At 37.6% G+C, this 26,034-nt stretch overlaps 1 protein-coding gene across 2 annotated transcripts in view; it reads left to right on the top strand.

Moving 5' to 3' along the window:
* Positions 1–26,034, top strand: part of HELZ (helicase with zinc finger) — a 165,485-nt gene that overhangs the window by 106,376 nt on the left and 33,075 nt on the right. For both annotated transcript variants that reach the window (XM_012803215.2, XM_023511111.1), the window contains exons 21-27: positions 1,023–1,170; positions 6,634–6,817; positions 8,843–9,071; positions 15,327–15,531; positions 21,882–21,933; positions 23,025–23,215; positions 25,223–25,430. In XM_012803215.2, coding sequence (XP_012658669.1) covers positions 1,023–1,170; positions 6,634–6,817; positions 8,843–9,071; positions 15,327–15,531; positions 21,882–21,933; positions 23,025–23,215; positions 25,223–25,430 — 1,217 coding nt within the window. The remainder of the gene's footprint in view (positions 1–1,022; positions 1,171–6,633; positions 6,818–8,842; positions 9,072–15,326; positions 15,532–21,881; positions 21,934–23,024; positions 23,216–25,222; positions 25,431–26,034) is intronic.

Genomic DNA, 26,034 nt, shown 5'->3' with positions numbered 1-26,034 from the left:
TGAGACTCTGTCTCAAAATAAATAAGTAAATAAATAAATAAAATTAGTATAATTTAATAATATTATATCAGTCATATGAAAACCACTTTAGGTTTCTCTGCAAACACCTGGGTAGATATAACTTTATCAATGTCTCAAAATATGACTCTTCTTTTATTGTTGCCAATCATTTGCTGCAATCAGTGATAAGCACTAGCTGGGATCTTTATCAGTAAAGTGGATTCAGTTTTCAGTTGAAGGCTTCACTGTCTTTCAGCTGTGTGCAGTGTGTCAATATCTGTGTTTGCATGTCTGAGTACGGTAATGACAGTCACTTATTGACAGATGTGTTCTGAGAAATGTGTCATTAGGTGATTTTTGTCCTGTAAACATCCTGTCATAAAGCATACTTAGTTCCACTGACCTAGATGGCCTGAACTAATATATACCTAGGCTATGGCTCCTAGGCTCCTACCTGTACAGCAGGTTACTGTACTGAGTATTGCAGGCAGTTGTAACACAGTGGTAAATATTTGCTTATCTGAACATATCTAAACATAGGAAAGATACAGTAAAAACACGGTAGTATGGTTTGTCTTATGATAAGATTTTATGGGATCACCTTTGTATGGGTGGTCTGTTGTTGAACATTGTGTGGTACATGTCTGCCTAAGATCCATGAAAATAAAAATTGGCATTAACCAAGAAAATATAATGGTGGAAAATTTTTTCATAGAGCAAAGTTCTCTTCTAGTTTTGAACTGTCATCATTTCTTCCTGTATTCTAGCTTCATACTTAACACAATCAATTCCCCCCCCCCCCAAAAAAAAATCAATCCACTTAACAGTGTTAAACCCAGAGCTTACTCTGTTGTTATTGCTATGGCTATTTTTGGATAAATTCTTGGCATCATAAGTATCAGTTATTTGGACTAAAATTAATCATGGCCATAAAACAATATTATTAGAATTGACTTTTTTCTTATAGGTGAAATTAATTTTGATGATAAATTACTGCTGTTATTTTTGTCTTTCTTTTGCAGTTACACCTCTGAGCTTTTCTATGAGGGCAAATTGATGGCCAGTGGAAAGCAGCCAGCACACAAGGATTTCTACCCACTCACTTTCTTTACAGCACGAGGGGAAGATGTACAAGAAAAAAATAGTACAGCTTTTTATAATAATGCAGAGGTACCTCAGTTGTTTTTCTTTTTCTCAAATTGTTAACATTTTCTCGGTCACATGGTTTGCTTTTATTGAGCAGTTATTTAAAATGTTGGGTTGACATTTTACTGTGTGTTGACTTCATTTGCATGAAAATAGTCTGTAAAATTTATTCTTTGGTGTATAACATCGATTCGTTAAGATGAATCTCCTGTGGGAAACAAAAACTTTGATTTACTTTTTGTCTTATGATAAAATGCAAAAGTACATGATTTCATTTAAAAGAAAAGCCAACAGCCTTCTTAAATAAATCTTTATCCTTAGGTATCTAAAATAAGCTCTGTAAAAGTTTACAGTGCATACCCAAATCAGGTATCCTTTTAAATGAGTAAGATTGGAATTACAGAATCCCGTGCTCCACAGAGATCACACAGACCCAGACGGCGGTGCTGCTCTCCCATTATGTGCTCCAGCTTACACAGTTGTCTTATGGTTTTTGTTTTTTAAGTTCAGACAGAACTTGGGTAGTATGAAGGTTCAAATCAGGCAGAAGACCAAAAAAATGGCAGTCTTTGGGAGCTGGCAGGCCAGAAAGCCGGGGGTTAAGGTTCTGGCTGTCAGAAGGCGGTGGAGTTCTGGACTTCAGGAAACCTGAAGAGAGGAGTGTCTGGCTGATCCTGATCGTGGGGGGAGTGGTTCTCGATCTCTCATCTCCGCTGCCCTTAAATGCCATGCTTTACCCATCTTATTTTCGAAGAAATTGCTTTTATCACATAGTAGGAATTCATTTTTCCTTTAAAAAAATTGATCAGAGGCCTGTAGTTATAAGTTAGTACAGGAAAACCATTAGTACTTACTTGATAAAATCCTAGCTCAAAGCAAAGAAACTTGACATTTTGGTCTGTGCCATTTAACTTTAGGAAAAGGTAAACTTATGAAAAAAATTTGAAATATTGAAAATAACTCTAGGGGTCTCCTTTACTATTTTTACACTCAGGTTGGGAGTCACTGGCCTGGAAACCAGCCATGGTGGTGGGAGGGCCTGAAATCCAGAAGCCTCCGTGGCCCTCAGGGATTAGAGAGGAGTCTTAATACCTGATTTGAGGCAGGGATGATGTTTGCCCCAGGCTTCCTTCACAGTTATATGGGGTTTTGCCTAAGAAACCTTATTATAAGCGATAGGTAGGATAAATAAGGCACATCTTCCCAGACTGTGAATCTTACTCCCAAAATTTTTGGAAAAATACATTTTTTTTGTATCAAAAAAACACAAAGGCAATACTTATGTGACCTTTAATTATTAAATATATAACTTTGGAAAAATTACAAGCCACTTTGAAGTTTATCAGAACATAGTTGTTCAATCACTCTTTTCAGCCCCAGGAGTTACTATAGTCAACAATTCTGAGACACGTTGCTTCAGGGGTTCTTTCTACAAGGGGTGAAAGCCAATTCTTTTTTTTTTTTTTTTTTGAGACAGAGCCTCAAGCTGTCCCCCTGGGCAGAGTGCCATGGCATTACAGCTCACAGCAACCTCCAACTCCTGGGCTCAAGCGAGTCTCCTGCCTCCGCCTCCCAAGTAGCTGGGACCACAGGCGCCCGCCACAACGCCCGGCTATTTTTTGGTTGCAGCCATCATCGTTGTTTGGCGGGTCCGGGCTGGGGATTCGAACCCGACAGCTTAGGTGTACGTGGCTGGCGCCTTAGCCGGTTGAGCTATAGGCGCGGAGCCGTGAAAGCCAATTCTTGTTGAACTGAGCCAAATACCAGTGTAGGCAATTTGAAGTTTGGGTGCCAGTATAGGCATATCTGGACAGTAAAACATTTTGGAAGTCTTGAATACTTTGTGTTATTTAAGTAACTACTTTGTGTTATAGAGCAGAGCAGGTGGCACCAGCTACACTGACAGAGGAAAAATGAGATCTCTTTTTTTGTGAAGATTCTGAGTAAAATTTACTGCTTTTTGATTTCATTGTTATAAAAGTAAGATATTGCCCTGACCAAACTGGAACAACAACAACAAAAAATAGCTGGGCATTGTAGCGGGCATCTGTGGTCCCAGCTACTTGGGAGGCTGAGGCAAGAGAATCACCTAAGCCCAAGGAGTTGAAGGTTGCTGTGAGCTGCGAAGCCACAGCACTCTACCGAGGGTTAATAAGTGAAACTCTGTCTCAGAAAGAAAATCTAAACAAAAAAAGGTTAGATATTCTTATACAGCATTAAAATAAAAATAAACTTAAAAGTTAGAATTAAAAATGAAATTTAAAAACCTGAACACTCACAGCATTTTTGCTGTGTATAGTTCTCCTTTGTTTGGGGAACATATTTTAAGATGTTCTTTGTATATGCTTGCGCTTGTACATCATGTGCTTTGTATATCATTTGAACTTGTGTCTTTTCTTCACATGCTTAAAATGGTAGGAGACTGAGAAAGATCATTCTTTTATCTTGATTCTGAATTAGTATCTCAATAATCATGATTTTAATTTAATGTCAAGTTGGACAAAACCCATAAATACTGAGCACCAAGACATGATTCTTAACCTTGAGAAATTCAGCCTGAAGGGACGAGCTATGGAAACATATAAGCATAAGATAACATGATGTGAGAGGTAGACAGAGTCCTGTAGACACGAAAAAAGAATCCATCAGGTTTGGTGAGAACTGAGGTATGGAGGAAAGCATGATTTTGCCTTATCTCGTAGGAGAATGTATAATTATATGTATGTTTATAATTGTTAGGTATATCTTTCTAATGAATTGACCTTTTTATCATTTCAAAATGTCCCTCTTCAGTAACACTTTTGGGGAGGTTTAAAGTCAGTTCATTAGATGTTGGTATAACCATCCTAGCTTGTTTATGGTTGCTGTTTGCATATATATTTTTCATCCTCTTTATACCTTTGAAGCTGAAGTGTATCTCCTATAGGCATTATGTCATTAGATCTTGCTTTTTTTCTTTCTTTCTTTTTTTTTTTAATCTAGCTTGAAAAATCTCTGCCTTTTGACTGGATTATTTAATCCATTCACATTTAATGCTATTACCTATATGGTTGGATTTAACTTTGCTTTTTTCCTCTTTCTTGTATTTTTTAAGTGCATATTTTCTAGTGTCACTTTTTTTTTTTTTTTTGAGACGGAGCCTCAAGCTATCCCCCTGGGTAGAGTGCCATGGCATCACAGCTCATAGCAACCTCCAACTCCTGGGCTCAAGCGAGTCTCCTGTTTCAGCCTCCCAAGTAGCTGGGACCACAGGCGCCCGTCACAGCGCCCGGCCATTTTTTAGTTGCAGCCATCATTGTTGTTTGGCGGGCCCGGGCTGGGGATTCGAACCCGCCACCTTAGGTGTATGTGGCTGGCACCTTAGCTGCTTGAGCCACAGGCGCCGAGCCTAGTGTCACATTTTTAATTCCTTTAATTATTTTTTCAATGATATAATTGAGTTGTTGCCTTAGTGGTTTCTCTAGGGCAGGCATCCTCAAACTATGGCCCACGGGTCACATGTGGCCCACCTAGGACATTTATCTGGCTCGCCGGGTGTTTTTGCCACCGCTGTCTGTCCTGCTTAGCAGCCAGCTTGTCCCAGGGCCCGCAGTCTGGCCCTCCAAGGGTCTGAGGGACAGTGAACTGGCCCCCTATTTAAAAAGCTTGAGGACCCCTGCTCTGGGGCTTATGATATACACCGTCACTTATCAGAATCTACTTTGAATTTATACTAACTTAATTCCAATGAGCTTTGTACATTGAAACTACATAGTTATATTCCCTTCCTCCCTTTTTCTGCTATTATTATTACATACATTAAACCTCTAGGTGTGTAAATATGTATTTATATATATTACAAACTCAACAAAACATTTCTGTAATTATTTATATAATTTTATGTCTTCAGAAATTCTGAAAGAAGGGACAAGTACGTATTTGTAGAGTTTGCTGTATTAATCTTCTTTATTATTTCTGATTCTTTTTACTGCTCTCTGTGGATTTGTGTTACCATCTGGTGTCATTTTCCATCTATTTCCTTTGTGCTGTTATTGTTAAATATATTACATATGTATATGTTGTAGTCTAATAATACAATTATATATACATATGTTTTATGTATTTGTTTTTAAAATCAGTTAAGAGGAGAAAGAAGTACGCTGTTACACTGTTATAATTACCTACTTAATTGCCCTTAGCAGCCCTCTGTGTGGATTTGAATCACTGGTGTCACTTGCTTTCAGCTTGAAGAACTTACTTTATTATTTCTTGTAAGAGGAGTCTGCTAATAAGGAATCTCCTAGTTTTTGTTTATCTGGAAATGCCTTTATTTTGCCCTCATTTTTGAGAGAGAGATTTGTGGAATATTATTGGTTTAGTTTTTCTTTTTTCAGCACATTGAAAAATGTTTCCCACTGCTTTCTAGACTGTTGTTTCTAGTGAAAAAAATCTATTAATCTTAATGGAATTGCATTTTAAGTCAAGAGTTGTTTATCTCTTTGTGGTTTCAAGATTTTATTTTTACTTTTTTTTTATTTTTTATTTTATTTTTTATTTTTACTTTTTACTTTTGGCTTTTTGACTATGATGTGTCTGGGGACAGATCTCTTTGAATTTTTCCTCGTTGAAATTCATTGAGCTTGGATGTATAGATCAGCATTTTCCATCAAATATGGAATCTTGACTGACCTTGTACTGTGCTTGCCTTACGTATATATTTTATTGTGACTCTTTTCTAAATAGACAGTAATCTTGTAACAGGCAAGGAACATGTTTTATCAATCTTTGTATCCTCTGCTATACGAAACATTGGAAATGTTTGATAAATTCATTTAATTAGAGTAGACCAAACCCTAAGCTCTGTCATTATGGGATCCAAAAAATCCATTTGCGTAAAATGTGGTATTACTTTATTGTAAGGTTAATGGAATGGTTTGGCTGAACTTGTACCACTTGAAGGCAGTGAATTCTGAAAGTCTGTGTCTCTGATCTAAATTTGGCCTAGTCCCAGCTGTGGTTTGGTGTCAGCTGCTGGCTGGTCGGTGAGGGCAGTGCTTATACCTTTTATTTCTGAGACCTAATGGCCCAGATTCCAGGAATCTTCTAGTTGGTTGATTGGTTTCATTGGCCTGATCTGGAGAGAGTACACTGGACTGAGACATCCTGGGGATGTGGGTCCTGGTCTTTCTGTCTTCTGTCCTACACAGAAATTTGAGTCTGTCCCTATTTAAGAATGAGAGACTGGTGAGAGGAAGGGGCCAATTGCTTTATCTCTGATTTTCCTATTTTCACTGGTTGCATGATTTTAGAATTTTACTGTGTAAAGTGTAGATTAAAAGTTTTTATTCTTACTCTGTTCACATTAGCATAGTGGTATCCCATTTATACAAGTAGTTTTTAAATGGCATTTGCTAAAATGAGATCCTTTATATATCTATTTCAGTTACCATATCCTTTTCTCTGAACATTGGCGATAACTTTAACGTGTCTATGTGTGTTTGTTTAAAGGTGTTTGAAGTGGTGGAACGTGTAGAAGAATTAAGAAGGAAGTGGCCGGTAGCATGGGGGAAGTTAGATGACGGCAGTATTGGTGTGGTGACTCCATATGCTGATCAAGTGTTCAGGATACGAGCTGAACTTCGGAAAAAGCGACTGTCTGATGTGAATGTGGAAAGGGTGCTAAATGTGCAAGGTGAGTATTGAGTGAATTAAGTCATTCACATGCTTAAGTCTTGAAGTGTATTCATAGTTAGTTTTTAAATGCTCAGTACAAGCAATTATGTGTTCATTTAATACCAAGTTCTTTAATGCCAAATTTAGCAGTTAGAGTTTGAGCTCATTTACATGTTTATTAGGTTTTTATAGTCCAAAAAAAGAAGTAATAACAAATGGACTTTTTCTATGACCATAATTGAATAAATGCCACGTAATATCTCTATGCTATGAGTTGCAGTCACAACAGCACACAACACATGCTGTGTCTGAGGACTACTTTCTTCACCAAGATTTTATCTATAGACATTCCACAGTGAACAGTTATCAGGAATTCTTTTTTTTGCAGTTTTTGGCCGAGGTTGGGTTTGAACCCGCCACCTCCGGCATATGGGGCCCGTGCCCTACTCCTTCAGTCATCTTCATGTAATTGCTATAAAATTTGTGCTTTTAATACACAGAGCAACACAATGATGTGAGCACTAACAAAGGCTCAATACAGTGTGTTAGGTTTGATGGTAATATACAGAATTTGGGTGAGCATTTTAGAAAGAACATTAGTAGTAAAGTAGAAAGCACCCAGAGGAGACCTATGATAGTTAATGGTCTCTAGAAACTACCATGAACGAGTCAGAAGTGGTTGAAAGAACTAGGGTTGTTTGGCTTAGAGAAGACTAAGGACTGGCTCGGCACCTATGGCTCAAGTGGCTAAGGCGCCAGCCACATGTACCTAAGGTGGCGGGTTCAAATCCAGCCCGAGACTCGCCAAACAACGATGACGGCTGCAACCAAAAAATAGCCGGGTGTTGTGGCGGGCACCTGTGGTCCCAGCTACTTGGGAGGCTGAGGCAAGAGACTCTCTTGAGCCCAGGAGTTGGAGTTGCTGGTGAGCGTGAAGCCATGGCAATCTACCCAGAGGGATAGCTTGAGGCTCTGTCTCAAAAAAAAAAAAAAAAGACTTAAGGATTGACATTAATGCTATATTCAGGTATTTGGAAACTTGTCATAGAGTATGGGAATAGGTTTGTTACTGTAAGAAGAACATAAGGAAAACGTTGCACCAACTGGACTCTGTAGAAGGCTCATTATGGAGTCAGCTGTGTCTACCCTGGTTGGCCAGAGACTCGATGACTCTGCCTTAAGGAAGTCTCCCTGTATTGGGTGGGACTTGGGACTAGATAATCTCTAAGGTTGTTTTCAGCAATTTCAGCAAAATTGTCATAAAAAAAAATTTTTTTGTGGTTATATATATTATAAAATTTAAAATTTTAGCCATTTTTATGTGTGCAGTTCTGTGTCATTAATTGCCTTGACATTATTGTGCAACCATCACCACCATCTACTTCTAGAACTTTTTTCATCTTCCCAAACTGAAACTCAGTACCCATTAGTCAGTAATTCCCCATTCTCGTTTCCCTCTTGGCAGTCACCCTTCTATATTGTCTCTATGAATTTGACCATTTTAGGTACCTCAGGCCAGTGGAATTGTATGGTGTTTGTGCTTTTGTGGCTGGGTTATTCCATTAGCGTAATATCTTCCAGGTTCATCCGTGTTGTAGCGTGTGTCAGAATTTCATGCCTTTAGAAAGCTGAGCAGTCCATCATATGTATACATCACATTCTGTTCATTCATTCATCTCTCTGTAGATGGAGAGATGTGGGTTGCTTCTGCCTTTTGGCTATTGTGCATAACGCTGCAGTGAACTTGGGTGTACCAGTATCTGTTTGAGTCTCTGCTTTCACTTCCTTTGGATATGTACCTAAGAGTAGAATTATTGGGTCATGTGGTCATTCCATGTTTAATTTTCTGAGGACCTGGTACAGTTTTCCACATCAGCTGTATTGTTTTTCATTCCTATTATCAATGCATACGGGTTTCAGTTTCTCCACATACTCACCAGTATCTGTTATTTATCAATTACATTTAAAAAAATGCAATGCTTTTGTTATACCAGTGGTTCAAAATGACAATCTTAAGTCTTTTTTTAAACTTTTTTTTTTATAGGAAAGCAATTCAGAGTTTTGTTTCTTAGCACAGTACGTACAAGACATACTTGTAAACATAAACAGACTCCAATTAAAAAGAAAGAACAACTTCTGGAAGATTCCACGGAGGACTTAGATTATGGTTTTTTGTCTAACTACAAGCTTCTCAATACTGCCATCACGAGAGCACAGTCCCTGGTTGCTGTGGTGGGCGACCCCATTGCTCTGTGCTCTGTTGGACGATGCAGGTAATTATGTGTTACAGATGGAGACATCAAGGAGGGAAGTGTGAAGTAATTTGTATCCCTGTGTGTGCTTTGTTTCTGTGACCTCTTGGCTAATTAAAATCAGGTTTAATAAACAGGGAACCCCAAAGTAAAAGTATATGACTTTAGATCACTTCATTATATGCGCGACTGTGTGTACTCGTTCACTCAGCCATTATTCAGCAGCTGTTTCCTGAGTGCCTTCTGTCTTCTAAGCACTCTCCTAGTCGCTGAAGATACATCAGTGAACAAAGGAGACAAAAATCTCTGCCCCGGTGGGGCATTTATTTTATTGGTTGGGCATACGTTTTATTGGTGAAGAAAAGACTTCAATAAACTAAATAAGATATTATGTAGTATTTTACACGGAAATGAAGTAATTAAGGGAAATTAGGAGCAATGAGGGACGGATTGGTTTGTGATTCTAAGTAGTCTGGTCAGACTAGACCTCACTGAGAAAATGGCTTTGGAAGTGAGGTGATAGAATAGACCCTGCAGGTGTCTGGGGTGAAGGTGCTCTAGGAAGAGGGAATAAACAGTGCAGGGGTCCTGCGGGCTTTTGTGTAATGCGTGTGTCTTTGAGGGGTATTGCGTTTTATATCACTTGATGCCTCAGATTTTTCCTTCCTTGTTCTGATTTTTGATGAATTTCCTTCTGGAGTCATGTTCTCTCCAGGCTTTTCAAGTAGATAATTCTTTGTATCGGGTTAATCCAGAGGCTCTTAAAATTAAGGGGGTTAGAAGTAGTCATCACTTGGCTTTAGATAGCGTTGTTAGCGTTTGTTAGGCTTTAGGTATAAGGAACAATTTTTACTAAAATGTGGTTAAATATCAAACCAAACAAGAAATTTCTCTTTATATACTTATGACTTACACCAGTTAATAGGAATTTTAACTGTATAGAGCCAGTAATGGAAGCTTTGGCCTTTTGAGTATCAAAAAATGGTGTTAGCATTAAAAAAAGAAAAGCAGTTGAACATAAATTTATAATATTATTTTGTGAAAAAGAAAGAAATACGCTAGAGATTACTTACAATTTTATAAATATGCTAGTGCCTGTCACAGTGAATTCGGAATAGTAGAAAGAAATGCAGACAGTTTCCAATCTGCCTTGGGTAATTATTATTCTTTTGAGATGTTAGAATTAAAGTAGACAGAACTGTTAGGATATAGTATTCTTTAAACCAAATTCTCTGTTGCAGTATAGATTTTATTGTCGGTTTTCACATTTTAGCAGGGAAAAAAATTCTATGGGAAGAGAGACTGTGTTTGAGACCTTTAAGAATAACCTTCATGTATTAGAGAATTTGAGACCCCAAGTGCAGTTAATAGCCTTTATAGGGGAAAGCTATACTTTCTAATAACAAAGTAATCAGAATTTTAATTTGTGTTTCCATTATAAAAAATAAACTTTTCTTTAAAAAAAAAACTTGAATGGCCTATAACTTATTTATCTATAAACAATTTTGTTGTAACGTCTTTAATTTCATACTTAGAAAATAGATTGTCATTTGTTTATAGTCCCTAAAGACAGAAAATTTGAGGGAGGAGTGTGTTAATTCTATATTACAAGTGACTACAGCTGAGTATATGAAGGAGTTTACTAATCTGGCTTATGCCCTGAGAGTTTTACTTTAGTTACTTTACTATTTGCTGAAAGTGTATTTGGTTAGATAGAATGTTGCTGTGGTATTTTACCATTTTTGTTTATTATTTATCATTTGATAGGTGAGAACATGTGCAATTTAATTAGAATTGAATATATTAAAACATGTATAAAATGGGATAACATGTATTAAAAGCAACTAGAAACCGCTGAGGGAATAAACAGGTATAAGGACTGTGTTGAGACATAATTTTGGGGTTCTCCTTAAAAATAACTCCAAATATTTACCAACCTGAATATTCTTAAAGAAACCACTACGCCTTCCCATTTAGTCATATTATAGTGTGAATTGCATGAGATCAGCATTCTTCACCCTTTCCTCGACATAAATCTTTACTTTCTTAGAGGAAATAGGTGACTAATTCCTCCTGAGGTCAGGCTGTTAGAGTTATCCAGCCTCATTTTTAATTTGAAGCTGAGTCTGACGATTGCTTGTTTCTTATTACATGGCTGGGGTGTGTCAAAGACTGCAAATTATGTAAGTAAAATATTTTGAGGGAAGTAAATGGTATTAAGGAAAAAAATCAATTATACATAAGTAGGAATGCTGATTATTTTATTTGGACAGTTTATTTTTAATTTATTTAATTTTCTTTTTTGGGGTAGAAATGAGGTCCTTATAGTTTTGCCCAGGCTGGTTTTGAACTCCTGGCCTTAAATTATCTTCCCACCTTGGCCTTCCCAAAGGGCCAGGATTTCAGGTGTAAGCCACCGTGCCCAGCTTATTTGGACAGTTTAATCATGGCTCTAGTCCAAGAGTTGGTAGCTCTGGCATATGGATATTTAAACTTCCATTTCACTACTTCATGTGAATTTAACGTAATTTCACAGTACAAGTAAACCTGGAGGACTTAATATGATCCTTGGGTTTTGTAAGAATTCCTTATAGTTTGAGTTCTTTAGGACTTTTCTCGTGCTTTTTTCATTTGACATTTATCAAAAAACTAGTGTGATAGTTCCAAATTTCTGTAAGTTTTCAAGGAATAATTATCTACTTATGACTTACACCATTTAATAGGAATTTTAACTGTATAGAGCCAGTCATGGAAGCTTTCTCAGTATTATCTCAGTTTAGGAGTCAATCATTCATGTATTCTTTTCTGTTGTAAGCTGTTTTTAAACAGAACTTTTCTATTCATCTCCAACCAATGTGGTAAGCTCATCCCTTCCTCCCTTGGCAAACTGGTAAATACGAATACATTGGCTGCTGTTTACTGGCAGCTCTCTCTGCGCCGGGTGCTGGGTTGTGTACTTTCCACACACTGCCTTCTTCAGTCATCCCAGCAGTCCCGCACTGTGGGTATTGTATTTGCATATTCTGGGCAGCCTGATTCAGAGACTCTAAATATCTGTCCAGGGTCACCTAGCTATTATGCGGTTCACTCAACCAGATGTCACATTGACTTCAGAACCTACGCTCTTCTTTCTGGGCTGTGCTGTCTTTTCCAGGAAGTGACAGATGTACACAGGGAAACCTGTGCTGAGTGGGGGGAGGCCCGGAGGAGAATGATAACATTTTCCCAAACCAGCATGTTTGGAGAAGGTTTTCTCTTTGTTTATTTATTTATTTTGGGGGAGACAATCTCATTTTGTCACCCTTGGTAGAGTACTGTGGTGTCATAGCTCACAGCAACTAAAAAGTCTTGAGCTCAAGGTATCCTCTTGCCTCAGCCTCCCAAGTAACTGGGACCACAGGCGCCACCACAACACTTGGCTATTTTTAGAGATGGGGTCTTGCTCTTGCTTAGGCTGGTCTTGAACTCCTGAGCTCAGGCAATCCACCTGCCTGGGCCTCCCAGAGTGCTAGGATTACAGGCATGAGCCACTGTGCCTGGTCAAGGTTTTCTCTTTCGTTGACTTATCTTCACTAGCACATTTCATTTACTCAGTGAAGTGTATGTACAGAGATGTGTGTATATGTGTATGTACACAACAGAGCATGACCGAAGGATACCACGTAATTTTTCAGTGTTTTATCAGTGATCCTAGAAGCAAGGTTAATGTCAAAACAAAACCAAACTTTGTGTTCACGCAGTGATTAAAAGTAAGGTTACTTGTAAGTCCTTTGAAATACCTAATTACTATTACAATGTAGAGGTACACTTGGGTTTTCTAACCAATAGTACTTTAAAAAAAATGGTACCAACATAATAGTATGTTAACATTTTAGCGAGAAGGCTAAGAATTGATGACACCTTTAATCATAGTGTTGAATACTTAACCCTGATTCTGGGTGTAGTTGAAATTCTCAAGTGTTCTTCCAGTTACACATATTCAGAAATTCCTCATAATGTCATGTATAGTAAGTATGCAGAGTTCAAGGGCAATGTGAATAGTCTTCAAAAGAGCCTATAGTGTGAGAAAAAGGGAAATTTTTAGCTTAAAACTAAGACTCTTTAAAGAAAAAAGTTTGGAAGCGATAAAAGTCTTTTCCATAATAAATAATAATAGTACTGCTAGTGCATCTCTTTACCCATGAGAAAACTGAGGTATAAAGAGAGCTTAAGGGATTTGCATGAAGTCACATAGCTGCTAGGTGGCAGAGCCCAGTATTCAGTCTACTTTTTAGAATTTATGCTCTTGACTATTTTAATGGGGCTGCATCAATGGGGCAATAAAAAGATGTCACTGCTAACATGCAAATTTTAGGTTCAGAAGTAGTTCAGCTTGATTAACTTACAGTAAGTGTTTAGTGTTACGTTGAAAATGGTGTCCTTTAGTTCACAGGCTATGTCTTTGAGATCTTCCTGTACTGGCTTCGTGGGAAGTGTGAGGTTGTATGAAGGTTCTAGTTGAAATCCTGTCTAATGTTGCTGAGGCCATTGAGGGCAGTGTAGGAACAAGGTGTGCAGTTGTAAAAAGTAGCTTAAAAATAAAGCAAATTCTAGCATTTTGACTGTGTAAGCTGAAAATGAAAATGTGTAATGAGGAGTTGATATTAACAACTGACCTAGAGAGAGTAAAAGTCCAAAGCAAACAGGAAATGCCACTCTCTGAAACTGATACTTTATCATTAGACTTCAGAACTTTCTTATGAATGGACTATATAGTAGAGTTGTATTGATAAATATTCATGCCATTGACTGTTGTGGCTATTCTTACTAAAAGTGTGGGAAAGGTGATGGATTTTAGAGCCTGAGTACTGTGTAAGGTGATCCTTCCTTACATTTTCTCCTGTTACTATGAGAAAAAAAATTAGTTTCTTCAGATTCTTAAAAATAAAGGACAGCTTTTCCGTGTATATTTCTTGACAACACACTGCCTATAACTGAACGACTCATCTTCTTAGCCGTAATCTTATGGTCAGAAATACATATTTAATAGTTTGTAGCCCTTTCACTTTCCTGTCATTTCTTGTAGGTCTAAAGTTTTTTGTGCACCCATTTCTAAAACTCATCTTTAAAACATCTGCAAAGATGGTACAAGGCATATGTTTGAAATTCAGCCCTGCAAAGTTTTATGAATATATTAATAACCCAATTCCCATTCATTTACTAACTTCTATAATGTAAACCTTTCCATTTGTGCTCCTTGAAGCCATCTTGATTACCTGCTGTCCACCTGGACACAAGGATACCAACGTGGGAAGAAACCATATCACATATCTTTTATAGCATAATAAAACATTATTTGAACCTCATATTAAACATAGGTACGCATATTTATAATGGCCATTTAAAATTAAAAAACTTCTAGTATGTTGTTTTTATAATATGTATTTATTAATTTTAGTATTTGGCAGTCAATTTTCAAACTGTTAGGATCAAACAGTATACAAATGCAACAGGTTTTAAATGTCTTTTTCTCCGTTCATATTTATTACATTGATTGGGAAATGAATAATCAACATTAAAATTTGTATCCCAACTTCCTATATTTTCATCATTCATTTAACCCTTAAACTTAGTAAATTAATGTTATAAGCTATGTTTGTGATAATCACCTGTTAGATAAAAGAAAAATAGAGGAGTAGATAATTATTACTTAAGAATCTGGTGAGGATCGCCCACTTTGTGACTCAAAATGTGTTCTGAGTTGCCTTATCTTGGTCATCTAGCTCTAGGCTACTTTGGCCTTTATAATTCAAATACATAGATACATACGCATATATAAATTCATTTGAATTATATGATTTGAACTATGTACACTCTATTGAATTACATATAGTACATGTATACTCTATGAATATACATATGACTATGCCTAGAAGTATACATTTTGTATAAAACAAGTCGCCATCAGTTTTTAAAACCTGCACTCATGTGGATAACAAAAACATCACTCTGGATTAGCATGATAGTTGAACATTGACCATATTACTTGCATCAATGAGCCAAAATTAATTGAGAGCCTGTTTTGTATGTACTGTAAGACTAGACATGACTGTAGTTTCAGAATGAAACTTCCAAGGTCTTGAGATCTGGTAGATTATACCTCCATCATAGTCAGGAAACTATTGGATTTAAGGATTTTGTGGGGTGGTGGGGGGAAATTTGAATTATCTTTAGTTATTTATGTTCTGTGATTGCATCCACTGAAATGTAAACTCATCTTCTAAATCTTTTCTGTAGGAAATTTTGGGAGCGGTTTATTGCCCTGTGTCATGAAAACAATAGTCTACATGGAATCACTTTTGAACAGATCAAGGCCCAGTTAGAGGCTTTAGAACTAAAGAAGACATACGTGCTGAATCCACTGGCACCTGAATTTATCCCCCGGGCTCTAAGACTGCAGCATTCAGGGAGTACCAACAAACCGCAGCAATCACCACCAAAGGTAAAGCCTCTGTTAATGACATTGAAGAGGTTAAAGGGAGAGAACAGCGCAGAAGTGCCAAAGGTTTATTGGGCTGCAAGTTTCTTTAAGTATTGGAATTGAAGGTTACATTTGGCGACAAGCAGTTTCTGCAAGGAACTTGTTAGATTTGGACATGTAAGTGAAAACATAATGTGGTGTTTAGCCATGCTTAATGTCATACTCATTCTCAAAAAGTTTTTAAGTGCCTGACAACTTCTGGTATCCTTGAATCTAACCCCCTAGTCCTCTCTGCTAACAGACTTGTTTTATAGAGATGTGAATAAAACAAAGCAGTTGAACAGATGATTGCACTTATTAAAAACATGTCCTTATCACCTATCCTTTATAGGGAATAGTGTTATTATATTTGTATAAAGAAAATAATTCCAGTCCTTCACGGAATATTGATTCACTTGAAGTGATATTTGACGCAGGGAGAAACTTTGGCTGATTTCTTAAAGATTCTTTAAATTGATTTCAACTTGTATTTGTTGTACAGAAGGAGTCCAGTCAGAGGGAATGGCGGGGGGGAGTCAAGGCCATTTCCACTTTTGAACTGTAGTTATTTTGGACAGAGACAGCTGGCTTATTTGCTAGAGTGCCCAAGAAAATGCTTGCCTTTATTGTCTTGAACAAAATTCTGAGGATGACATGTTTGGTGCTTGTGCCAGTGTTTTTGTGTATTTATAGTCATTAGCATGATATTAAATTTACTGACATAAATTAAAAGAGTAGGTCAGTTTTGAGTTTCACATAAATAAATGTAGAACCTAATATGTAAGCAATAATTCATGGTTTAATATTTTGGAAATCTTTTAGCTAAATAGGTATTAAGCTGAGAAGAGAATTACTGTTTGTTAATATACTGTTGAATATTCTTAGTTTAGTGCTTTAACAATTTGGCATTTTTAGGGGATTGTGCATTCTGCATGAAAGAATCTTCTAGGATGGCTCGGCGCCTATGGCTCAAGTGGCTAAGGCGCCAGCCACGTACACACAAGGTGGTGGGTTCGAATCTAGCCCGGGCCCACCAAACAACAATGATGGCTGCAACCAAAAAATAGCCAGGCGTTGTTCTGGGCGCCTGTGGTTCCAGATACTTGGGAGGCAGAGGCACTCGCTTGAGCCCAGGAGTTGGAGGTTGCTGTGAGCTGAGATGCCACGGCACTCTACCCAGGGGGACAGCTTGAGGCTCCTGTCTCAAAAAAAAAAAGAATCTTCTAGGTTTCTAAAGCTTAAACTATTAAAGAATTAATTTATTTATCAAACAATTATATTTCTTCCATGTGCCTGATGTTATGGTGGGTGCTAAAGAAGTGTAGGTAAGCAAATTACCTTGCAGCTTTGAGAGGGTCGGGGGAAAAGGTCAGAAGAAGGTGCATGCAAGATAGTTTCTGCCATGAATTGGAAGATCTTGCTCAGGAGATTATTGAGTGGATGGAGGTAGTGGGAGATTGGTAAACAAGTCAAAACTAGCAGTTAAGCACAAATAGGGCAGAGATTTTTGCCTGTATTATTCACTGTTCTCACCTCTATGCCTAGAGCAGTATCTGGCTCATCATAGGTGCTTAGAAAAAAAATTTTTTTCTTTGAGACAAAGTCTCACGCTATTGCCTAGGCTAGAGTGAGTCCAGCTCACAGCAGTCTTAGGTTCAAGTGATCCTCCTGCCTCAGCCTCCCAAGTAGGTAGGACTACCAGTGCCTGCCCAGCTCATTTTTCTTTTTTTTTTAGTAGAGACAAGGTCTCGCTCTTGCCCAGGCTGGTTTTGCATTTGAGCTCAAGGGATCCACCTGCCTTGGCCTCCTAGAGTGTTAGGATTATAGGTGTGAGCCACTGTGCATTTTTTAAATGAATGAGTGAAGCTCAAAGGACAAAAGTCCTATTCTGTATACTTTTTATGACCCCTAGTGGCTAACACATAGTGGTGCTCAGTAAATTAATAATGAATAATGGTTGTGGTGCATCCAGTAGAGTGTATTGTGGCTTTTTTATTTCAATGAGAAGATTGTTGTAATTAAAGGCCAAGCAGCCGACTCCCCTCAAATTTTTTTTTTTAAACTTTTAAGAAAAATTTCTTCACTGATCTTATAGATGCCCTCTGTTATTTTCAATGTCACAAATGTTAGTTGGTCACCAAATTGTCAATGTGCCTGGTTATTTAAAAGTATTGATTATTTATACATGTGATATAAAAATCAGTAATTTTAAGTAAGGTATATCTTGTTACCATATCTCCCTCCTCCCTCAGCATTATATTTTGCTTCCATTAAATTGTTTTGTAAGGTTTGAATTTATACTGGAGTCTTTTAAAATTTCACTTTCTATTATAGAAAATTTCAAAAAGGTACATAAGTAGAGAGAGTAATGATTCAATCCCCATCATTAAGATTAATTGGTTTTGTTTATATCCTACCCCACCATGACTACATATACAGTGGAGAATTTTGAAACAAATTCCAGTTAGCATCTTTTTTTTTTCTTTTTAGTTTTTGGCCAGGGCTTGGGTTTGAACCCGCCACCTCCAGTATATGGGACCTGTGCCCGACTCCTTTGAGCCACAGGTGCCGCCTGCAGTTAGCATCTTTTGATGAAAGGGAATTCATCTCCTGAGTAGGAAGGGATTATGTCTCTTCATAATGTGATGCTAAGCCATACAATTGTTACCAAGTTTCCTCAGTGTTAACACAGTTCTGGATACAAGTAATATTAAAATAGGTATCCTTAATGTTAGAAAAAGACTTAAAATCCCAGTAAGATTCCATGTGGATAAAATCATTAGAAGGCTAAATGATGGTTACAGATACTCTGAGATCTGCTTTTTCAGGACTGTAATTGGCAACAAAACATACCCCGAGCAGCCAAAGAACTTTATTGTCCTCACTAAGAGGTCAGTCTTGTGAAAAGGTTTAGCCAAGGTACAGAGTATCAGGGGATCCAGGAGCAGGTAGTCCTCGCGGACCTGAATTGTCTCCCCTTCTCTAGGCATCATTTCTAGCAAATGGCGTATTTCATGTGAGCCCACACATGTAGCACGTAGAAAAACAATTTGCCTGTCTTGTTCTGTGACTCCCAGGGCATTTGCTGAGAGCAGTGTTTGGAAATTGTACCATAATAGACCACTTTCATTTGCACATGCTATAAAAACTACTCAGAGGATGGGTTTTATTAAAACAGACCCTCTGAAGACGGCAGCATGATTTTGTAGAGTTTAGTTTGTTACGTGGTTTTTACCTTCTGTATCTGGCTGCTGCTGTTGTGTCTCACTGTCTAGTCATCAGAAACTGTGTCTGTCTGATTTACCTCAGTAGCTTCCGTGCCCGGCCAGGGTGGACATATGGTCAGCCCTTGGTAAATATTTGTAGAATAAATAAATGGATAAAAATGAATGAGTGAATGAAAAAGTAAACATTTGAATGAATACGTAGTAGATGATGTAAACTACATTTGTTTATAAAATCTTGGCATTAGTTAGCATTCTACCAAAGATATACTACTTTCTGAGATTTATTAGCAGAATGAAATTGGTTTGGAATTATTATTATGAAGTGACTTTTATATATGGTTAGCTCTAGCTTACTGCTGCATTATTTTGTTTATAAGCTACCAAACACTGCATATCTTACATAAATCAAGTAAATTTGCTAGTCTGTAGTTACCTGGGAAGTCAAAATACAGTATGCTTAAGGATTGTATCCTATCCTTGAACCATATAGAATGCTTACAGACATGCTGCTTTCTTTTTACATGATAGGCCTTATTTGCTTTTTTAGATTTTGTGTATTGTCTAAGCATGCTTCCAGCTTTACAGCATAGGATTACCCTAGACCAGCAGTTCTCAACCTGTGGGTCATGACCCATAGGAACTGTATTAAAGGTTCGCGGCCTTAGGAAGGTTGAGAACCACTGCCCTAGACTATGGTTGCTCCTTGTCTTTGTTTCCTATTACTGCCATAATGAATTAGCACAAACGTAGAGACTTAAAACAATAGAAATTTATTATCTCACAGTTCTGTGGGTCAGATGTCTGGGTTGGCTCGGTTGGTTTCCCTGCTCTGGATTTCACATTGACTGACGGGGTCCTGGTCTGGAGCCTCTGGGAAGAACTTCCTTCCAAGTTCATGCAGGTTGTTGGCAGAAACTAGTTCCTGATGGTTGTAGGACTGATGTCATTTGTTCCCTTGCTGGCTATCAACAGGGCGTCATTCTTCACTTCTGGAGCCCTCACCAGTTCTTAAATGTGTCCATCACATCTCAAAGCCAACACTGGAACCTTGAATCCTTTTCTTCCTCAGGATCTCTGTTAATTCCCTGTCTGCTTTGTCTCTCTGATTCCACCAGAGAAATTTCTCTGCTTTTAGGGCTCATGTGATTAGACTGGGCTCACCCACGTGATCCAAGATAACCTTCCTATTTGAAATTTGTAATGTTAATAATATTTGCAGAGTTCCTGTTGCCTCGTAACACGACATATTCGTAGGATCGGGGTTGGGGTGTGAACATCTTTTGGAGGGCCACTCTGCACCACAGTGACTGAATTGCTGGGTCTTCTCTCCATGTTCTACGATCATCCCTGGTCAATGGGTCCTTAGCAAGGACCAGAGATAGGTGTGGAGGATCAGAAGTCTGAATGGCTTGTCACCCTTTTGGAAATATCTTATCTTTTCTATGTGTCACTGGCTCTCCTGTTTTGTGTCAGTGTGCGTGCCACTGGCTGCTCTTGTTGTCACTTCTAATTGCTTCTGCTTCTGACTTTCCCCTTACCTCTGCCATCTGGATGTTTGCCATTTTCTCCCTTTCACTTTTCTCCTTTTTTTCAGCCTACGTTTCTTATCACTTCTCTAATCCTCTGAAGTTTGCTTTTGTGGCTGGTACCAACCACTGTGAGCATTTTTTCTCTTTTGGTTAAGGGACCAACTATGATCCTTTTGTGGCTGTTTTTTCTGACTTAAGAGTTAGATCCTGGTACCCTTCCCACTCAGTTGACCTTAAACCTTCCGTGTTTACTGCTGAACCGAATATTTGATGTTTCTGATAGTTAAAAAAGTAGATAAATGAAACTTCATCGTAGTTTTGCTTTGGTCAAGATTGAATTATTCTTCCTGCTGTAGAAACCCCCTGTTTAGTTACGAGATATAATGTACAAATATATCCTGATGGGCTGCTTTTCCTCTGTCGGCTTGATATGTGTTACATTTGCCAGTGGTTAGGGAAAGAATTTTTTCTAAAGTCCAGAAATTTAGAACCATTGTCTGTTCAAATATTGCTTCTGCTCAAAGTTATTACTTTAAGGGGTAGACTAATATACCGTTATATGAATTTGACATTGCTTATTTAATAAATGCTGCACTGATGGACATTTAGACTGTTACATCTGTTACACATGTAAACATGTGACTGACATCTGTGTGGGGATCCATGATTACTATATTTGGATAAACTCCCAGAAGTATATCATTGGGTTAAAGTATGTATGTTTTTGATGCTCTTGATATATATTGCCATCTTGCTACCTGGCAATTAGCTAGATTACCTCTCAACTGAATTATGACAGTGCCTATTTTCTTGTTGGTTTTTAGTAAATTTATACCACAAATTATACTCAAAATATCATAAATCCCAAACATCTTTAAAAGGTTCTCATCTTCAAGTGAAGATTGACATTCTTTTCTTTTCTTCCTTTTTTTTTTCCAGAGACAGAGTCTCACTTTGTCACATTTAGTAGAGTGCTGTGGGGTTACACCTCACAGCAACCTCTAGCTTTTGGGCTTAGGCAATTCTCTTGCCTCAGCCTCCCGAGTAGCTGGGACAACAGGCACCCGCCACAACACCCAGCTATTTTTTTTGTTGCAGTTTGGCCAGGGCTGTGTTTGAACCCGCCACCCTTGGTATATGGGGCCGGCACCCTACTCACTGAGCCACAGGCGCCGCCTTGATGTTTTTTCCTTTAAAAAACAACTTTTATGTTTTGTCATATAATTCTTAGAAAATTTACAGAGAAGCTACAAAGGAGTAGAATTCAGGTTTCAGTCACATGGATTGCATATTTCTTTTTATAAAAACGTTCATTAAAAAAAAAAATTTTAGATGCCCTTAATTTAAAACTGAGAAAACTTGAGGCCCAGCAATTATTATTCGAGATGGCCATGACCTAACATTTAAAAAGAAAGTTGGCTTAAAGCAGTCTAATAGTTGTTAATTATAGACTCAGTTTTAAAATTTCAGTTGTTGGTGTATACATTAATTTGCATATGATTAGGAGAATGGTTATTGTTCTGTATATTACAAACATTTTTAAATTATTAAAATGTATTTTTATTTTTCTTTAAAGGGGAAAGGCCTCCATCATACCCAGAATGATCATTTTCAGAATGATGGAATTGGTAAGTGGTAAAATTAACCCTATCAAAACTAGTATTTATAATGGAAAAGATTTACCCCAAATTTCACTTTGAGAAAGAAAAGGAGAGGGATATAATGGTATCTCTCTCTCTCTCTCTCTCTCTCTCTCTTTCTCACACACACACACACACACACACACACGGGCAGTGACCTTGGAACCTCAATTCTTTCATTCAACACATCTGGTCATGTTGATACACTGATACGTTATTTCTGAAAAGGGATGATTTTGTATGTACTAATGTACATACCTTATGGTTTGTTTCTTTTGGAAACAGAATCTTACTATGTCACCCTCAGTAGAGTGCATTATAATGTCACAGCTCACAGCAACCTCAAACTCTTGGGCTTAAGCGATTCTCTTGCCTCAGCCTCCCAAGTGGCTGGGACTATAGGCATCCAGCTATTTTTTTGTTGCAGTTGTCATTGTTGTTTAGCAGGCCCAGGCCAGGTTCAAACCCGCCAGCTCCTGTGTTATGTGGCTGGAGCCCTAACCACTGAGCTACGGGCACCAAGCCCATATCCTAAAGTTCTGTGGAAAAACATTTGAGCCCTATATACAATGTAAGTTTTTAGAACATACATGCTACAAATGTCTAGCCATACAGGTTTCAAGATTATGTTTATTTAAATGATTTTACATGTTGCAGAATTATGCTTTTAAAGTCATAATTACTTAATCTTCATTTTATAGTTGTTGTGTTACAATTGTAGGTCAAAACTTTATTCTGAAGAATTGTGTATGTTTTCTTGGTCTTAGAAGACTAGTTACTAAGATTGTGTGCATGGTTTTCTTTATGGAAAGACCCATCTCCAGCTCCTCAAAAGACAGTTTACAATCATGCCAGTTTATAAAAGGAATACTTGGTATAGCTCAAGTTAATTGTAGGGGATATTATAAAATAGTTATGTTTTTTAATACACTTTACTCTTCCACATTGACAATTCTTTGATTATAAGCTATCATATGGAAAACCTGGGAAATAGATTTTGCTACAGAATGATTTAAGTTATGTTGCCTAGGTGAATATGTACAGCTACTGAGTGCATCCTTTTTCTGTTTATTTTTCAGTTCAGCCCAATCCTTCCGTACTTATTGGCAATCCTATTAGAGCATATACTCCTCCACCCCCTCTTGGACCTCACCCAAACTTGGGAAAATCTCCAAGCCCTGTTCAAAGAATAGATCCTCATACTGGGACAAGTATTCTTTATGTACCTGCTGTCTATGGAGGGAATGTAGTTATGTCGGTGCCTTTACCTGTAAGTGGACATTTGAGATACTTTCTATTAAATAAAGTAAAATAGGCTTCACTAAATTGATGACAATCCCAAATAATACTCTACCAGTCTTTTTTTTTTTTTTTGCCCCTAAGCTTCTTCTAAAGTAACTCTTATCTTTAACCTTTAAATTTGAAATGAACAAAGTGTGAATTTCTGTTTAAGATTTGCTACCAGCTTATCAGTAACAATTTAAACATCTATAAATTGGAGATTTAGAAGCCTTTGGTGGTCTTCGTCTTCCTTTTTTATTTTTATTTTATCAGACAGGGTCTCACTCTGTTATAGTGGCATCATCATCGTTCACTGTACCCTCAAACTCCTGGGTTCAAGTGATTCTCCTGCCTCAGCCTCCTGAGCAGGTGGGAATACAGGTGCCTATTACTATGCCCAGATAATTGTTCTGTTTTTAGTAGAGATGGGGTCTCATTCTTGTTCAGGCTGGTCTTCAAACTCCTACTAAGTTCAGGGATTCACCTGCTTTGGCCTCCCGGAGTGCTAGAATTAGGAGCATGAGCCGCCACCCCACCTGCGCCCCCATCCCCTTGGCCCTTAGGATTCTAAAATATTTTACTGAGGAAAATTGGGCTAGAAGTTAACAGAGCTAGTAAATTGGTCTCTTGTTTTGTAAAGTGATGTTTTTAGCTTTTACTTTTTATTTTTGCATAAGTCACAGACGCTTCTCGAGAAATAGTTGATTGAGGAGGCAAAGAAGCTTGGATTAGTCTAGTTCTCTGTGATCTAAATTTATCAGAGAAATTTCCTGCCTTAAGAAATCTTACTGCTACTTAAAAACATTGCTGAATCCTCTCTAAGACTATAGATTTTTAGAAGGCTTCCATCTTCTATATAAACTCATTTTTATTTCCTTTAAGATTTTGGAATATTTTGCTAATTTGCTGATATATGAATATTTCTTACTCAGGAATTTTATCCTAGGAAAAAATTTTATTCATTTGAGGCACTTACTCTAATTGTAGGCAAAGGTGACCATGGCCACAGATCTTTGAGGTGTAGGTGGCATCCCTACCCACACCTCAAAATGGAAAAATGCTCAAACTGCAAACATTTCTTAGTCACGTTGGTCATGATAGTTCACATCATGGCAGCCAAAGGGAATGACTGTCAGTAAGAAATATGTAATTCCTGCCTGTTCCCCATAAACTTTAGACAGTAGACATTAGCTGAGTTATTTCTTCCCAGACAGCCTGGCAACATTACGCATCATCTGCTTTAAATAGTAAGTCCCTTAGGATATTTATATTTCACTTTACTAGGTCAAAGGGGCCCTTATTTTATCAGATTTCTCAAAGTCTGAATTTAACAGTTACATTATGATAATAGTAACAGTGGCTGATATGTCATTGTTTTTATTCCTTTTATGTTAATATGCAGCGATTATATATCTAGACACACCTATACAAGTTTTCTGTTTCTGTGTTGTAAGGTAGAATTGAATTAATCTAAAACATTAATTAAAGTAATGACCCGTTTGAATTTTATCTATAATAAATGAATGTTAAATGATTTGCTTACTCATATCAAGTTGGAATACCTATTTTTTGAGGCTAAATTCTTTCTTAACTTTTCCCCTGTTCTCTTATTGAGTCTATTAAATTATGTAAATAATTATGCAGTTATGACTTAAAAAGATAATTTTTATGGTAATCTATAGCGTGTATACATTAATACTGAGGGGAAATGATTAAAGACTACAAAATGATTTCATGCCTTAAGGAATAGTTGTTTCTTTCTAACCTTGAAAATGATTCATTTTCTCTCACATACTAAAGATTGAGGGTTTTTTTTTTTGGGTTTTTTTTTTGCCAGTTAATGCATAGTAATAATTCTGCCAATTGTACTTTTGGTATCAACCTTGTAGTTACTCCTTTCTCTGTGTGTTTGGTTTTTTCTAATCAACCACGCTATAGCAGTTTGCCTTCCAAACCATCCCTAATGCAATTATTTTATTCCTTGTGATAACCTTAGGTACCATGGACAGGATACCAGGGTAGGTTTGCAGTTGATCCTCGAATTATTACACATCAGGCAGCGATGGCCTATAATATGAACCTATTACAGACGCATGGACGGGGGTCTCCTATCCCTTACGGCCTTGGACATCACCCACCTGTCAGCATAGGGCAGCCACAGAATCCACATCAGGAAAAGGATCAACATGAGCAAAATCGAAATGGTGAGTTGTTGCTGTGCTCCCTTTCCTAAACTGATGACATGTTTTGCCATCTAGAAAGTTCCTTTAACAGATTGTTGACTTTTTTTTTGCAGTTTTTGGCCAGCCTGGCTTTGAACCCACCACCTCTGGCATATGGGGCTGGCGCCCTACCCCATTGAGCCACAGGCGCCACCCCAGATTGTTAACTTTTTTACGGACTATAAGAGCCATGAGAGAGAATCTAACATAAAAACCATAGATCCTCTCTGTAGAAGATATGTAGGTATGGATAGAGAGAAAATTTATGTGTAATTTCAGAACTCAGTTTAGGTTAAACCCTACCACTTATGATTGATACCACTGATTTCCTGAGAAAGCATTACATTTTAATACTTAGTGTGTTTTAAATGGCAGTCATTTAAAATTGATAAGTACGGTCCTCTCTTGTTAAACATTTTTGTTCACACAAATTATTTTTGTAGTATACGAAATGTTAATGTTATTGCAGGATCATTGATATATAGCTTTTTTCTTTTTCTTTCTTTTTTTTTTTTTTTTTGAGACAGGAGCCTCAAGCTTTCCCCCTGGGTAGAGTGCTGTGGCATCTCAGCTCATAGCAACCTCC

The sequence above is a fragment of the Otolemur garnettii genome, unplaced genomic scaffold, assembly GCF_000181295.1.
Source record: "Otolemur garnettii isolate 467f Iridium unplaced genomic scaffold, OtoGar3 scaffold00018, whole genome shotgun sequence".
Lineage (NCBI taxonomy): Eukaryota > Metazoa > Chordata > Mammalia > Primates > Galagidae > Otolemur > Otolemur garnettii.
The sequence above is the reverse complement of the archived record's forward strand: the minus strand, read 5'-3'. Positions and strand labels throughout refer to the sequence as shown.